The sequence below is a fragment of the Exophiala aquamarina genome, assembly GCF_000709125.1.
Source record: "Exophiala aquamarina CBS 119918 chromosome Unknown aczIA-supercont1.30, whole genome shotgun sequence".
In the NCBI taxonomy this organism is placed as follows: Eukaryota; Fungi; Ascomycota; class Eurotiomycetes; order Chaetothyriales; family Herpotrichiellaceae; genus Exophiala; species Exophiala aquamarina.
The window spans coordinates 81,246-97,296 of record NW_013550558.1 but is presented as its reverse complement, the minus strand read 5'-3'; the positions used below and the strand labels follow the sequence as shown (position 1 = coordinate 97,296).

Here is a 16,051-nt window from a genome sequence, read left to right as displayed (position 1 = left end):
ACTCTATATATTCTTTTTAAAAAAGAACTTATTCGCGGAATATAACTATAAAATATACGATAAAGAAATATTAACTATTATACGTTATCTTAAAGAATAGAACGCTAAATTAAAGAGTATAGATAAGTTCGAGATATAATTAAATTATAAGAATCTAGAATACTTTATAATTATATAAAAGCTTACGAAGAAGTAAATATAATAGTTTCTTATTTTCTTATAATATAACTTTACGATCTTCTATCTTAAAGAAAAGAATAACGTATAGGCTAACGCGCTATCGCGAAGAAAATAAGATATATCGAAAGAAAAGGAGAACGATTAACTATAGTTTCGTATAATAAGACTATTAAAGTCGAAGTTCTTCGACGCGAAAGGAGCGATTTAAGTAGCTTTCGTACGAGTAGAGGAATTCTCTACCGAAGATTAACTAGCGAGTAACGTAGTTAATACTAACTAATTTACGATAGTAGAGTCGAACGAAACGTACGAGTAGATTAAGGATTTAATTACTCGAAGAGTATTAAAGTTTCTATCTTCTCTAGCGGTAAAAGTATCTATTACTAAGTATATAATTAATAGTTAAGGAAATATACGCTTTCGTAGAAGACTATAGATTTCGAACTTAAAACCTTTATATATATTTCTAATTTAAGAAACCTATAACTTAGTAATTAGCGAATACTTTAGGCGGAAGGTAACGAGCTTTTTAATAGTAAGATAATTCTTCTAGCCGAATATACTATAGAATATCCGATAATTCGTACGAAACTACGATATCTATAAACGAATAAAAGCCTAGAGGAAAAGGAAATAAGAATTCTTAAAACTTCTTTTCGTATCGAACCGAATATAGAGCGAGATATCTATCGACTTTATTACGAAGCTTCTAGAGAGTCTAGGCTATACGAATTTAGCGATAATTATAGACCGACTAGGAAAAGGAGTTATTCTTAAATCGATATATATAATTAAGTCGTAAGTATAAGAGTATAAGTAACTTAACGAGAATACTAAGATAATCGATTAATTACTATATAGTCCTTAGAATATTAACTATAAGAACTTAAGGAGTCTAAAAACCTCGTATACGATTCGTATAGCCCCTAAGGTCTTATATACTAGGCCCCTTAGTATTTTAGGACTAGTCTTAGTATAGAATAGGTACTTCTAGGATCTATTGTAGTTCTATTCCGTAATAGTAAGATATAGTATTCCTATTTCTACGTATATTCTATAGAACCTACGATTTACCGAGAGCTATCGTATCGAATAGAGGAACCTAGGTCGTAAGCGCTCTATAGAAATAAGTATATTAGCTACTAGGTATCGTATACCGATTATCTACTATATATTATCCTAAAACGGACGAATCTATAAAACGAATAAATTAAACGATCGAGACGTACGTACGTATATTCGTAAACGAAGCTTAAGGTAATTAGGTAGAATTACTACTAATTACTAAGTTAGTAATTAATAATAGAAACGCTTAATTAACTAGTATAAGCCCTTTCTTCCTATCTTACGAATATAATATCGACTTCGTATAACTATAAGATAAGCTCCGCGAAGATAAAAAAGGAAATAGTCTAATATAATAGGGCGAAGAAATCGTACGAAAACTCTAGAAGGCGAGAGAATAGGCTTAGACTTCTACAGTCGTTACTTAATAAGAATAAGAAGAAATTATAAATCGTATAAGATAATAGTTAATAGAGTTCTACGTAGGCGATAAGGTCTAGCTCGACTTAAGAAATATATATATAACGCGAAAGAATAAAAAGCTTAATTAGAAGAATACGAAGTATATTATAATTAAAGTTATCGAATTATATAGCTATCGTCTTAATACGCTAAAAGGAATTTATAATATATTCTATTCGAATCTACTACGTATAATATCTACGAATCTATTACCTTCGTAAGTTACCGACGATACTTAGCTAAATTCTATCGTTATATAGAATAAAGAAGAATACTAGATTAAAAGGATTATTCGCTATAAATTCGTACGAAGAGGCCGAGGGTCTTAAAGGTAGTACTTAGTAAAATAGATAAAATATATAGAATTAATCTAGAAACCGAAATTATCGCTCTAGAATATTATAGCTTTAGATATATACGAATCGATAGCGAGATAATCGACTTCTTAATTACTATATAAAAGTAAAAGAGAGAGTACGTATAGAGGAACTATAAGAATAATAAAATATTTAATTATACTATATATATTTAGCTTATTTAGTTATTATACGACGAAGCTTAATCGCTACGTTAAGGTATAAGCTATAGTTAAGTATAGAGAATATTCCTTATTTACTAGGATTATACTAATATTAATATAAGTACTATACGAGGATAAGAGAATAAAAGAAATATTATACGTATCTATCGCTAAGAAGTAGATCTTTTTATAACTACCTCGCCGAAGCGAGAAGGAGGAGGAAGGAAGAGAAGAGCCTTATAGGTAGAGGGAAGAGCGTCGTCGTTATCGAACGAATTCGACGATAATACTATAATACTACTATCGTCGTCTTTATCGCGCTTCGTATAACGAGTACCGCGGTCTAACTACTTATAGTTATCGTATATACTACCGAAGTATCCTAGAATACGTCGATACTCTAGAAATAGACGTATTAAGCGCTTATAATAGTTATAAGGATCGAAAAGAATACTCTAGCTCTAAATAAGTAAGGCGTTAATATACGATAGTCGATATAATCGGACCTATACTAGAGTAACTACTCCTCGTACGAAAGGTATATTAGTTTCTAGTATAGCTAAGATCGCTCGTTAAGAAATATTATAGTAGTACGATACTAATAATTATCCGAAGGTAAGGAAAATAGAGATTTAAGTTAGCGCGAGCTACTCTAACTAACGCTAAGTCGTAGCGATATCCTATACTACTAATACTATATTATCTTAACTTTTCTATTCTTCTATTAGTACGTACGACTAAACGAAAAGGCCTAGAGCTTAGAGTATAGAGAGCGAATTAAAGAAGAAGAAATAGATTAATTAATTTATTTATTTACTATATCGACTACGAGCGTTTAAGGATTAGTAACGACTAATAATCGTATATAATAAGAGTAGAAATAAGTACTTATAAAAAACTTTCTCGATAATTAGTATAAGAAAAGAAAAAGTAGAATAAAAGTAAATAGAAATAAGAATTTTACTTTATACGCTACTCGACGTTCGACTAGTTTCTATTAAGAGTAGCGATTTCTTAGCGTCGTACGAAGAAAGGAGGAAAGTAATATTACGAATTAAACTCGTATAAAGCTCTAGAGTACGCCTTAGAGCGATTACTCGTAGTATATCTTTAGGCTATATAACTATATAGTCGAAGCTATATAATTCCTTTCTATCGATTATCTCCTAGGAAACTATACTAATCTACTATAGGAGAGGATAGGAAGTATTTTCTTTATTCGTATAGTAGATAGATTTTCTCTTTTCTTTTCTCTCCTTAGCTTTAGAATCCTCGTTATACGATAGTTAGACGAATTACTCTAAATTCCTAGCTAAACCCTTATATCTACTATAGAAGAGGATAGGAAGTATTTCCTTTATTCGTATAGTAGATAGATTTTCTCTTTTCTTTTCTTTCCTTAGCTTTAGAATCCTCGTTATACGGTAGTTAGACGAATTACTCTAAATTCCTAGCTAAACCCTTATACTACTACTAAAACTTAGGCTATATAGTTATATAGTCGAACTCGTAGAAGGAAAAATACTCTTTTAATTCTATAAACTATACTCTTATAACTACTATCTAATACTTAACGTACGCTCTCGTACGTTAGGTTCGTTCTTGTCCTTCCTTACTTACGCTTTAATTATCTACTTTTCTCCTTACTTACTTATTCTTCTATACTAAGGCCCCTTTTCTCTTCTTTCATAACTAAGCGCCTCGAGCCCTAATATAATACGATAGTTAGATAAATTACTCTAAATTCCTAGCTAAACCCTTATAGAAAGAAGTCCTATCGCTATCTATAGGAAGATATAATCTCCTAGGGTAAATAGCCCGATATCCTAGGTAACTATTAGTATTACGTAATATCGTCCGACTATATAACTATACGGTCGAATCTAGGTATCGCTAGTTTAGTCTTAGCGTCGCTCGCTAAGATATCTATTAGTATTACGTAATATCGTTCGGCTATATAACTATACGGTCGAATCTAGACGTCGCTAGTTCTTACTAAGATATTCTACGGATTTAACCCGTAATAATATTATTATATTATATAATATATTTACTAATACTAATACTAAGACTACTATTTAGTACTATTAAGAATAGTCTATATAATTATAAAATAGAAAAGTTCTATAAATAGTAAGGTTAGTATATAAGCCTATAGTACCTAGGTACGAGCCTAGCGAGCCTATAGTAATTAAGGTTTACCCTGTAAGCTTATAATAAGTATCTATTGTAGCCTAGCGCTGCGAGCCCACGGTAGCCTAGGGCTTACTAGGCTGCCCGGTCCAAAATATAGATATAGGACTCGCTCTACGAATTATTACGTACCTATAGAGATACTAAAATACGGCCACTACGCGTAGAGTAAGTACAACGGCGGTAAATAACTTAGTAGTAGTGCTACAAGTAATACTAGGCTAGTCCTAGGAGAGGTTTCTAGTAATGCACGACTACGGACACGTAATCTTAGAGCACGCGCTCCGCGCTCAAAACGCGTTAAATTCGGCTGTAAACCCTATAGCGTACATCTCTATATTAAGAAGGGTTGCTTCAATGAGTATCATGTAAACCTACATAGTAATTAGGTAGTGAGAGCTATTTAAGTCCTTAAGGCTTCCTAGAAACATTGATTTTAAGTTTTGGTGGTTTACGCCAAGAAAAAAGGTTACACGCTGACGGCGCAGGGGATAACTAGATGTTACTTCGGTTTTAACCCACGCGCCTCGACTACTAGCTACTACATCTAAGGACGATCCGATATACCTCACGAGAAAATCATTATAGACCTTGGAGCCACGGGAAATCAGGGCGGCGCCGTAGTAGAATTATTCCTCCGGGAGGGCGGATGGCAAATCCGTGCAGCCACTCAAGATCTATCGGGGACAAAAGCTCGGCCTCTTTCTGGTCGAGAGGCGGAACTAATCCAAGCCGACTTTGACCATCCTAAGACCCTCGTTCCTGTCTTTAAGAATGCCAATGTGATATTTGCTGTGACCAATTTCCGGGGCTTATATTTTGATCCTATAAACAAAGACAACTCGTCGCCGGGAGAGCCACTAAATCTCTAGGCGGCGAAGCAGGAAGAGCAATAGCTCAAGCATGCGATCGATGTAGCAGCTGAAATCCCGACCCTGGAGCTCTTCATTATCCCTGCTCTCTCGGACGCTACCAAATGGTCGAAGGGCAAGTACACGCATGTGTACCATTTCGGCTCAAAGGCGAGGGTAGTCGCATATATCCATAAAGAGCATCCGGCTCTGTGGAAAAAGACCAGTATCTTCCAAATTGGGTTTTTCTCGAACAATTACACGGAAAATCCAAAAATGCAACCGACCATGTTAGGCTCCTTCTGTTACTCACAAGCGAGTCCTCTATGCTAAAGGCTCCTAAGAGTAAGGCTCGGGTTGTCTAATCTAGTAGTGTTGTAGGATTTAGACTGTACAACTGTACGGGCCAATCGATACAGGCAAGTCAGCGTTGTTGAGATTTCTGTCTTCTTCTATTCTATGGTCACCGTTCTGGTTTATATAGACAATTACTAGGCAAGATGACCTCCTGGAGCCCGTTTTCCATGATTCCAAAGCATTCCAGAGGCTGTGGCACTGACTCATTGATCGTTATTACGAGGTTGTCTGCCTGTTCCGTCGATAGTCACTTTGGCGCCAACAAGTAGGCACCTGGACCTAGATATCAAGCTTCCAACGATCGCTCTAGAGGAAGACGTCGGTGCATTCGTGCAAGCCCTTGTGCGTGAAGCCGCGGGCAAGAATATCATCGCTTGTAGGGCCTGAATTACGTCTCGAGAGATGACGCAAGCATTTGCGAATTCAACAGGTCTGGCTGCGGAGCCGATCCAACTTGTCCAACGATCAATCGAAAGTGCCGCTACCCCAGGAGCTGGAACTCGAACTCGACGACAATTTTGCGTACTTCAATGAGTTCGGATACGAAGGGAGAGAAGATCCTACCCTCATACATCCATCAGACGTAAGTCTTGAAGGATATTTAGATAGCAATTCTACGAACACTAATGCCTGCTTTCTCTACATTTGAGCCTTCCTCCCGAACTAGAGATCGTGGCGGACTATTTCTACAAGAAAGGCTGGTCCAAGATCTTAGGTATATGATGCATGGTTTCTCGTACAGGGTTCTGTGTTAGCAAGTCTATCGGATACAAAGGCATCATGGATCGGCGTCTGTCGACTGCGCAATCGAAGCCATTTTCTCGTAGTCTTGGTTCAAACGTTTCAGCTTTTCACCAAATAAGTCGTAACAGTCCGTGCCCAACTGGACACGTAAAACTTGTCCTTCTTCATGCTCTGACCACAACCCCTGACAGGGGCCACTGCCCTCGACAGCATCAACGACTCGTGCCCCAAGCCGCTTAGGGTCTCCATTCACCATCATTGGATCTTTGCCCGCAGCATCCACGATGTCGATCCACTTGCTGATTGCCTCCTTGTAGTCCGCCGAGATGCCACGGTCTGCTTTGATATTATTCGCTGGAAACCTGGTGCGGAAGCCTCCGGGCTCGATAATCATAGCCTTTATCCCAAAAGGTGCCAAGAGGCCGGCATAAGATTCGGTCAAAGACTCGGTCGTGGCCTTCACTGCACTGTACATCATATGTTCCGCTTTGCTGACGAAGCCGAATATTGACGAGATGGTGACCAGTGTGCCTCGACGGTTGCGACGTAGTACTGGAAGAAGAGCCTTCCATATCCGAATAGCTCCGAACACGTTCGGTTGAAGATACTGGGAGATCTGATCCTCACTCATGTCTTCGACAGCACCGAGTAAGGTGTTTCCAGCATTGTTCACGACTACCCAGTGAAGGTTCCGTGCTTGTTCCGCAACGACATTAGTGACAATATCTTGTGCCTCTGGTCTAGAGATATCCAACTGCAGCCATCGGCCGCCTAATTTTTCGAACTCCGGGTTGGCGATCGCTGCACTTTGGATATTGCGGCCAGTTCCGATCACTTGATGTCCTGAACGTAGTGCCGCAAGGCCAATCTCGAGGCCGAGTCCAGATGACGCACCTGAAATGAACCATATTTTCTGAGAGTCCTTATTCGCCATGTTGTCAAGCGTTTTTGGCAGGTCAGATACGCGTAACGGGCTTGATGTGGGCTTATACTGGCCTGAATGCCGTTCAGAAAATCCCACTGAGCCAAAACTCACTTTAAATACCTAGTAGTGCACTTTGACCGATAGAAGTCAGAGTTGTCTCTCCCTGACTCCTTTAGCCGGTGCAACCTCCGACATGGTTGCAGACTTTAAGCTCTGGTGATCAGCGTTGCGAGAGCGGACAGGAGCGGGAAAAAGCCGAGAGCAGCGGCGAAGAGCGGACACCACTCACTTAACAGAAAACAACCTGTCTTACCATTACCAGTAAAGGACTAGTACTTCTGGACAACTTCATGCAGCCTTTATGCCTCGGTGAACGGGAAAAGCAGAAGGACACAGTATTGTATGGGAAGGGGACATGGTCATTCCTAAGACGGTCCGGGGGGCTCGTCAGACTGTATAGTATCCTGCGTACGTACTAGACTAGCGCCTGGGCGCTCTCTCGGGTCCGCTTCGGATAGCGTTCGAATAGCCCTCGGAGCTAGTTCGGATGTGTCGAAGCGATATAGTAGACCACGCTCATTATAATCGCTTAGCATCGCTAATTATAGTATAGTATTGTAGATAAGGCATCCGGTTAGACTATATCTAGTTATAGTCTAACTTAATGAGGACTAGCGTAAATTTCACTAGCCGCTTAGAGCGATGCTATTAACTAGGCAAGCTAGGTAGATACTAAAGAGAGTTTTAGAGTGCTCGAGAGTGTAATGGTAATAATATAATAATAGTAGACTCTTAGGCATACCGTCAAGAAATGATGGATACTGTAAGATATACTTACCTCAATATAGGCGATTGGATAGAGTTGTTATAGTAGGAGTCGGTCTAGTTTTCTTATCTAATTAGGATAATATTAACCCTATTCACTATAGTTATAATAATTAATAATCTACCCTTTATTCTTTAGAGACTTTCATAGGTCTGTAAGTATAACTATCGGTCCTTTTTAGAAAGTACTTGAGGTCTCCGACTGCAACGTATGAATCAAATAAACATGCCCCTTGCTCTTGCCGTTATCTCTACACATTAAGGAGAAGTATTAGATATAGACATTGGTAGAGGTTTAGTAGAGAGCCGGTCAATCGAGAGACTACTTATTTTGTCCTACTTTTTTTGAACGCTTAGCCTCACCTAACTTTATTAGCTTGCAGCATGTATACTCAACTAGTTCGCGGAGCTAAGTTTACGCCTTCTGTCCTCCTTCGACTTCTTCAAACTCTTGCTTTTTCTGCTGCAGGATCTGAGTATTAGGCTCGATCTCATCACTGGCGGTGACTACATGATCACCGAAGAGTGCCGCAACTTGTTCGAGGCTCAACCCTTTAGTCTATTCGTATAATTAGTTCACTATCCTCTAAGATTAGAGCGCGTCAGGGAACGCTCGCCTCTAGGCAGAAGAGGAGTATCATTATGGCCATGGTGCCTGACAATGCCGCTAAAACAATGTAGAATCGCCACTTAATGTTTGTAGGCGCCTGCTGAAGATTTAGTAAGGAGGATAATAGGAGCCATTAGCTACAGAACAGGGATCTCAATCACCATCCTCATGCACTCGCTTAATTGCCAACTTGCCTTCCAACAACTCCACACAAGATCCATCCACACGAAAAGCTGGAGATAATGCGGGCTGCACATAGCATACCAGATGAGACGGACCTTGCCTGCAAACAGGAGCCAATGATTACGGAAAGCCCTGCGAGAAACAATGGGATTCTACGCCCCTTTCTGCTTGCTAGCCACGGATAGGTAAGGCAGCCGACCATGCCACCAGAATGAAGAAGGCAACTCCTCCAAGGAATCCATGTTCCAGTTGTCGAAGTACCCGGTGTCAGGTTAAATGATAGACCTAGAATCCCGGTTTGGCTAAAACGTTGCCGAGGATGGATCTCGATGCCACCGTACCGGTTTTGCTGACTCTTAGTCTTTTTATCGGAATAGGACCATAGCACGTCAATCCTTGAGGTGATTGATAGTCTTGACGCTTTGCTAAAATCCGGAAAGGTACTCTACCTTGGAATATCCGACACCCCGGCATGGATTGTGGCTGCTGCAAATGAGTATGCGACAGCACGGGGCAAGACTCCTTCCAGTGTTTACCAAGGCCGCTGGAATGTGATGACTCGTGACTTTGAGCGAGATATAATACCTATGGTGCGTCACTACGGTATGGCTTTGGCACCTTGGGATGTGCTGAGGGGCGGCAAATTCCAGAGCAAAAAGCAGATTGAGGCTCGAAAAGGCTGCAGGTGAGCAGGGTGTGGATTCGATTACTACGATTGCCTTGGCCTACGTCCTGCAAAAGGTGTCCAATGTGTTCCCAGTCATTGGAGGACGGAAGGTGGAACATCTCAAGGCAAACATTCAAGCACTCGAAGTGACACTCTCAGCAAAGCATATTGAGTATTTAGAGAGAGCCCAGGACTTCTAGATCGGATTCCCACTTTCATCCATTGGCCAGCATCCTCGTTTCAAAATATCCGCGGCCAGAGAGAGGCTTGTAGTCTGTGTCTCTTGGACTTAGGCGCAAATTGGGTAAATTTGTGTGATCCGTATCAATCCTTCTGTTCAAGTACCTTGGTTTTTAGTTTGTGCTTCGACACTGATCTAGATTTAAAGACTCGCGAAGTCAGTCTTATCAATAGAGTTTTGTACGAAATTTGAATTTAAGACTTTGATGCTTCAGCTTCACGCACTCACCTTGCTTCGGTTATCGACGACTTCCACCCAATCCTGCAATTGCCGCAGGATGGAGCCTTCGTCAAAGTCGTCGGCGTCCAAAGAGACGTAGCCACACGACGCAACACTTCGTGGTACAATGGCCATGGACCGACCTGCCAGGACGACTCAAATTCAGCCAGTGATACGTGACATGTACATAATACCGCTTGGTTTCTGTTCTGGGTGGCCTGTAAGCACCGACGGCACATACCTATGATGCTTGAGTTGCAGAGGATTCTCATCATCGCTGCTGCGGTGTCATTGACAGTGGCAAATTCAACCCCAGAGTTTTCTAGATGCTGCAGAACAGCATTGTTGAGGATATTGGTGCGAACGAACCTAATCGATAGATCAGCAATTAGTCAGTTCTCTCCGAAAATGTCCTGGCCAAAACCTGTGTTTTTTCCTCCAGATGGGCACGCCTTACCAAGGCCCTATAAAATTCACACGTATATTGTGTTGCCATTCAGTCCTTCTTAGGTCTCTCATGATTCCTCGCATAGCAAACTTGGATGCTGAGTACTCCAAGGCACCGGGAAGATCGAGATACCCGGCCAAGCTTCCTTGGATTATTAAGTCATGGTTTCTCACCGATACGCCTGCTGAGGCCTCCGCATGTTGCTTGCGGAAGTGATGCAGGGCTAACTTTATCGTGTAGAGCGCCCCTGTCAAGTTGACGTCGAGAATGTTCAAGGACGGTTTCTCAGGTTCCTTCGTAACTAGTGTCAGACCTCGAAGTCAATCTTCTTGATGCCGAGACCCAAGTTCTCTCTCCAGGGTTTGGACTATTTGCATAGTCCTGCAGTAAGTACCTACCGTCAGTGTAGAAGACGCTGTCGGCTCCGTCGATGCCAGCGTTGGGGATGACAATATCGATCATGCCGGAAGGAGATTCAGCAATAGATTTCTGGAACAGAACGAGTTGGGCGTTCCAGTTTGTGACATTACATCGAACGAATTTGGTGCGCCTTGCTCCCTGTCAGAACCATCAGGCACATAGCATTCGAGGAATCTTGTCTTCTTCTGTAACCAGCACACAGCAGAGAGGTGGATTTAAAATTGATTTCATACTTACCCGTAGAATTGCTTTTCCATGTTGGCTCCCGCAACTTCATCCAGGTCTGCGACGATAACAAACGCACTGCGTCATGGAGAGACACATTAGAAAAATGTTTGGAACTCTCAGGAATTTGGGCAATGACCAACCCTGCCTCAATAAGTGCCCTACTGTAGGCTTCTCCAATGCCATTTGCACCTGTAATGAGTACTGATGTGTCAGCGGAGCTATTCCACTACTTGAGAACGTATCGAGAGGAGATGCTTATCACCTCCGGTGACAATAGCCGTCTTCCCATTCAGGACACTGTGCTGTACTGTGGCATTGACATCGACCGGGCTTGACTTAGCATAAGGCTGCATGTTGATCGAATATGTGTAGATTCCTCGGTGTGGTGGTGGAACTTTCGACGACTTGGAAGTGATATAGGCGGCTTTTGTTGATGGTAGAGTGTTTGGACAGGGTCAACACAACATGCAGGCTTATATACCTCTCCGCCCCTTCGTTGCCTTGCTAGAGCAACTCTCTCTGAAGCCAGGGCATTCCTATGGGAATCAGAGCCCAGAGCTCTCAACGATGAAGACTATTTGAGAAAAAATGCCGGCCGAAATGTGATGCCAACACAAAGTAGCCAAGGAGTACTCCGCGCCTCCACGTACATATTCCTGCTCATTTGGAAAATGCGGTGCGGATCGTGAAGTTTGGTCTTCTTTCGGCTCCTAGCAAGGTTGCAAACCGCGAAGGCGAAGATCTGGGAAGGCCTGAGTTGACGTAGGTTGCGCAACGGTGGGGATCCATTACACTAATACTTTACAAGGTACTGTAACTTCGAGTTCTAATGTACGAGCGGATGCACGAACGAGTACGTTAACTTAGCTAGGTTCCTATGCCGGCGTGGCCGCCGGCCTCAACGCGAAAACTCCACCCAGCTATTCCTAAAAAAAATCTAATGCGCCAAAAGGACGCCGGTTCAAGTTTGCTCTGTGATGGGAAGGGGACATGGTCATTCCTAAGACGGTCCAAGGGACTCGTCAGACTGTATAGTATCCTGCGTACGTACTAGACTAGCGCCTGGGCGCTCTCTCGGGTCCGCTTCGGATAGCGTTCGAATAGCCCTCGGAGCTAGTTCGGATGCATCGAAGCGATATAGTAGACCGCGCTCATTACAATCGCTTGGCATCGATAATTACAGCTCTTGGACCTGGCGTGCTCCACTTTACAGGGAGTAATCGAAGGAATAATCAATCGACTTTACAGCAAATTCATTAAGATTCCAACGGATACCAGTATTGAATAAGCGAGAACTTGTTCATGAGACTCCTGGGCTCATGCCTACGAGGTCTTTGTTATACTAGTGGCATACCCACCTGCTCGGGTCACACCGCAACCTATTGCACAGATGATTGTTTTCCCATGGTCTTTGGCCCGCCCTGCTCCCCATTGGTGGCTCCATTTAGAGTTCTTTGTTATTTGCAGGGTGCGCTCCACCATTCATGGCCGTCGACATGACACTTCTCGCACCAGGCCAGGCCAGGTCTCAAAGTGTACCTTCTCTAATCAACTTCTGATTGACAAACTCCATCAAGCCCAGGTCTGATAGTTCTCGGCCAAACCCGGAGTTTTTGATGCCTCCAAAAGGCACTTCAGGTCCGCTGTATACGAATGAGTTGATGAAGACCATTCCAGAATCAATTCTCGCAGCCAAAGCTGCTGCACGCTTTGTGTCTGCTGTAATTATGGAAGCTCCTAATCCAAATTTGGTTGCGTTAGCCAGTTTAATGGCTTCGTCCTCAGATTTGACGATGTAAAAGGACAATACAGGGCCAAAGGTCTCCTCGCCAAAGAGAGGGTTCTCTGGTGAAATGTCTGTGATGATGGTGGGCTCCATGAAAAACCCTGGTCGAGGAACTCGCTGGCCGCCCATTACGATCTTTGCACCATTAATCTTGGCCATCTCGACCTGTTGCAGAAGTTTCGTCAAACCACGCTCGGCAAAGACGGGTCCTAGTGTGGTCACCTCTTCGGAGGGATCACCAGCCCGGAAGTTGCTGAAACTTTGCTTGAGCCCTTCGAGGACCAGTTCACCACGTTCCTTTCCGACAACAATGACCCTCTTCGATGCCGCGCATGACTGTCCTGACTGCATCAAACGGCCGACGGTGGCGGTTTGAATCGCTGCCGGAAGTGGAGCATCGTCGAGGATGATCAAAGGGTCCGAGCCGCCCAGTTCCAGGACGACCTTCTTGAGATGTCGTCCGGCGCGCTCTGCGACGGCTGCGCCAGCCACTTCGCTGCCGGTCAAAGTCACTCCTCTTATGCGGAAGTCTTCGATGAGACGGTGGACCTGTGAGATAGTTGCAAAAATGTTGGTGTACACTCCGGTCGGCACCACCGCATCGGTGAATAACGCTTCTAGTGCAATTGCACATTGAGGCACACTTGGTGCATGCTTGACTATGACCACATTACCGGCGATGAGCTGTGGTCCCACCACCCGAGCGACCTGATAAAAAGGGTAGTTCCAGGGCTCGATGGCCAGGATGACCCCAAGAGGTTCAAGAGCGATCCGAGATCCCGGAGCTTGGGGAAGTGTTCTTGGAGCGAGGAGCTTTTCCCCATTTTCGGCGTAATACTCCAGGATCCTGATTGATATGTCCAACTCAAATCGGGCCATGTCGATAGGTTTGCCCATCTCCAGCACTACCAGCTGTGCAAGAGACTCAGATCGCTCCCGCATCAACTTTGCCACTTTGAAGATCACAGCTGCCCGATCTTTGACTGGCCGCGGACGCCAATTCTTCTGAAATGCATCATGAGCGTTGTCGATTGCTGCCTGAACTTCATCGTCCGTCGCTGAGAGAAATGTCTTGACAACCTCCCCAGTTGCGGGATTCAATGTCTGAAACTTCAGTTCCGCCATTGAGTATAATGCTTGATGAATGCTGAAGTAGAGCCAAGTCGGATGCAAAGGCAAGTAGAAAAGGGATCTTGCGTACTGAATATATATTCCAGACCCGACCCATGGCGTAAGCGCTACCTTATGCTAGGGTAAGCGAACAGGGACCACAAAAGGTAGGAGGGGGGATCAGGTGGAATGCGCTTGCCGCTTGAAAATCATTTCTTTGGCACTGTGGTCAACTAGCACATGGGAGAAATCAGATCCAGAAAATTATGGCACGGAGCGCTCTTGACCAGTCTTACTAAAACTAGCTACTTCCTATGGGCTTGATTCTACCCAGCGGTCTTACAAATGACGTCACGAATACAATCTCCAAGGCGCTGGTAGAAGAGTTTAGCTGGTTCATCCTCAATTGTACTTCACCGCACCGAGAACCATATGTATCATGACATAATTCAGCATCAATACCACCTTTGACCCCACGTGCCATATTCTAGTACTAAAATCTCTCGAACTCAGGCCGGCTCATAACAGTCTATATCGATACATGTGATATTGGATAGGTTTTGCCAGGCTCAAAGAAAACAGCTCCTGGCCCCCATACTCAGACATGGTGGCAATGAATCTCTCCCTATCCTTAATGGGCAATTCGTCAAGGGCTCGAGAAAAGCTTTGCAACTGAAAAGCTGAGTCCACAAAGGCCATACGCTCCACAACTGTTCCAAGCAGCTCGAATTCGATCTTACCACAGGTTGGATGAGCGCTCGGGCTACTTGGATCGTCTAGATGATTACCGCTCTCAAGATCCGGACGCTGATCGATCATGCGATTGAACGCTCTCACGCTAGCTATGTGCTCGGGGGCGATCCGCGCGAACAGGTATTTGAGGAATGGTATGAGTGTCTCCGGAATCGTGTCGTTGACCAGTAATGGGTCGGCTTGTGGGAAACCCCCATCGAACCACTTCAGTTGAACCATGCGTTCTGCCCAGCGAGCCACCATGGGCGCTCTGGTCCTCATGAGGTAGGCAGGCACTGGATCACGCGCCAGATGCGCCCAGACCATAGTCATGAAACCGCAATCAGCGATGGTGGGAGCTGCCCCAAGAAAGTAAGGATTCTTCTTGAAATGCTCATTCAAGATGTCGAGACACTCTTCCCAAGCCTTCTCAATCACCTCGATCGTGGTCTGCCGAATCCCTAGTGCAGGCAGGTAGTCTGACGTGAATTTTGCAGTCTGCTCCTTTCTTGTAACTTGGGAACTTGGAGCAACCCAGTCCGCAAAGGCACTATCAAGAAATCCTTCTTGGCGATGCTCGTAGCTCCAGCGGTAGTGCATGCCGGGTTTGTGGAAGCCATCAGTACCGAATAAATTAATCAGATATGCTGTGGCTTTGAGCTGTGGCGTGGTTGGGATAAGGCTGTGTTCAAGATTGTCTGTTCTCTGACTCTCAAGATACAGGATGGCCTCGGTCGTGTCTTGCAAGAGGAGGCCGTCTTCGAGTTCAATGATAGGCACCACAAAGTAGCCGATCAGTGGCACTATCTCTTCATGGAACCGGGTTTCGTTTGCAAAGCGCTCTTCCACTTGGAAACCGGATTTGCTAATATACCCGCGTAATTTTCCGGAAAATGCTGAAGACGGAGCACTCCAGAAGATTGGTTTGGTATGGGATCTGCCCGTAGATAGATATACGCTCTCGTTCTTCATTTCAACTGTCAATTTGTTGTTGATTAAGAAGCAGCTGGTTCAAGATTAAGAGATGATCTTCGCAAGGAATGTTGACGGGCACGGCCTTAAAAGGTGCTAAGGATATGCAGCGACAAATACGTGATTTATAGCTTCTTCTATATGCTTGTTCACATCAATTGTCTGCTAAGTTCGCAGTGCACAGACATATCGAGATACAGGCAGAGACTCTGACCCCAGTGCCACAGCCGTCACAATAGGCTTTTGGGACCCACCTGGGGTGGTTGCTATTCCCCGAGTGTCCTCGTACCTGTCTCTTGTAGCGCGGGGGGGG

At 43.6% G+C, this 16,051-nt stretch overlaps 6 protein-coding genes across 6 annotated transcripts; 2 read left to right on the top strand and 4 right to left on the bottom strand.

Annotated features, from left to right (window-relative positions):
- Positions 1-4,989: 4,989 nt before the first annotated feature.
- A1O9_12888 (uncharacterized protein) lies at positions 4,990-5,595 on the top strand (the record flags this gene model as incomplete). Its single annotated transcript, XM_013398208.1, has 1 exon — positions 4,990-5,595. A coding segment is annotated over one exon (303 nt), but the record flags the coding sequence as incomplete, so codon positions are not given.
- Positions 5,596-6,406: 811 nt separating this feature from the next.
- Positions 6,407-7,306, bottom strand: A1O9_12887 (uncharacterized protein; the record flags this gene model as incomplete). Its single annotated transcript, XM_013398207.1, has 1 exon — positions 6,407-7,306. The coding sequence occupies one exon, from the start codon at positions 7,304-7,306 to the stop codon at positions 6,407-6,409; it is 900 nt and encodes a 299-aa protein (XP_013253661.1).
- Positions 7,307-9,292: 1,986 nt separating this feature from the next.
- On the top strand, positions 9,293-9,782 carry A1O9_12886 (alcohol dehydrogenase; the record flags this gene model as incomplete). Its single annotated transcript, XM_013398206.1, has 1 exon — positions 9,293-9,782. A coding segment is annotated over one exon (312 nt), but the record flags the coding sequence as incomplete, so codon positions are not given.
- A 257-nt stretch (positions 9,783-10,039) lies between these two features.
- A1O9_12885 (uncharacterized protein) lies at positions 10,040-11,491 on the bottom strand (the record flags this gene model as incomplete). Its single annotated transcript, XM_013398205.1, has 7 exons — positions 10,040-10,185; positions 10,284-10,411; positions 10,500-10,791; positions 10,889-11,040; positions 11,148-11,213; positions 11,279-11,327; positions 11,401-11,491. The coding sequence occupies 7 exons, from the start codon at positions 11,489-11,491 to the stop codon at positions 10,040-10,042; spliced, it is 924 nt and encodes a 307-aa protein (XP_013253659.1).
- A 1,175-nt stretch (positions 11,492-12,666) lies between these two features.
- On the bottom strand, positions 12,667-14,049 carry A1O9_12884 (uncharacterized protein; the record flags this gene model as incomplete). The annotated part of the gene is made up of 1 exon (XM_013398204.1): positions 12,667-14,049. The coding sequence occupies one exon, from the start codon at positions 14,047-14,049 to the stop codon at positions 12,667-12,669; it is 1,383 nt and encodes a 460-aa protein (XP_013253658.1).
- Positions 14,050-14,553: 504 nt separating this feature from the next.
- Positions 14,554-15,738, bottom strand: A1O9_12883 (uncharacterized protein; the record flags this gene model as incomplete). Its single annotated transcript, XM_013398203.1, has 1 exon — positions 14,554-15,738. One exon carries the CDS (start codon positions 15,736-15,738, stop codon positions 14,554-14,556), a length of 1,185 nt encoding a protein of 394 aa, XP_013253657.1.
- Between the last annotated feature and the right edge of the window lie 313 nt (positions 15,739-16,051).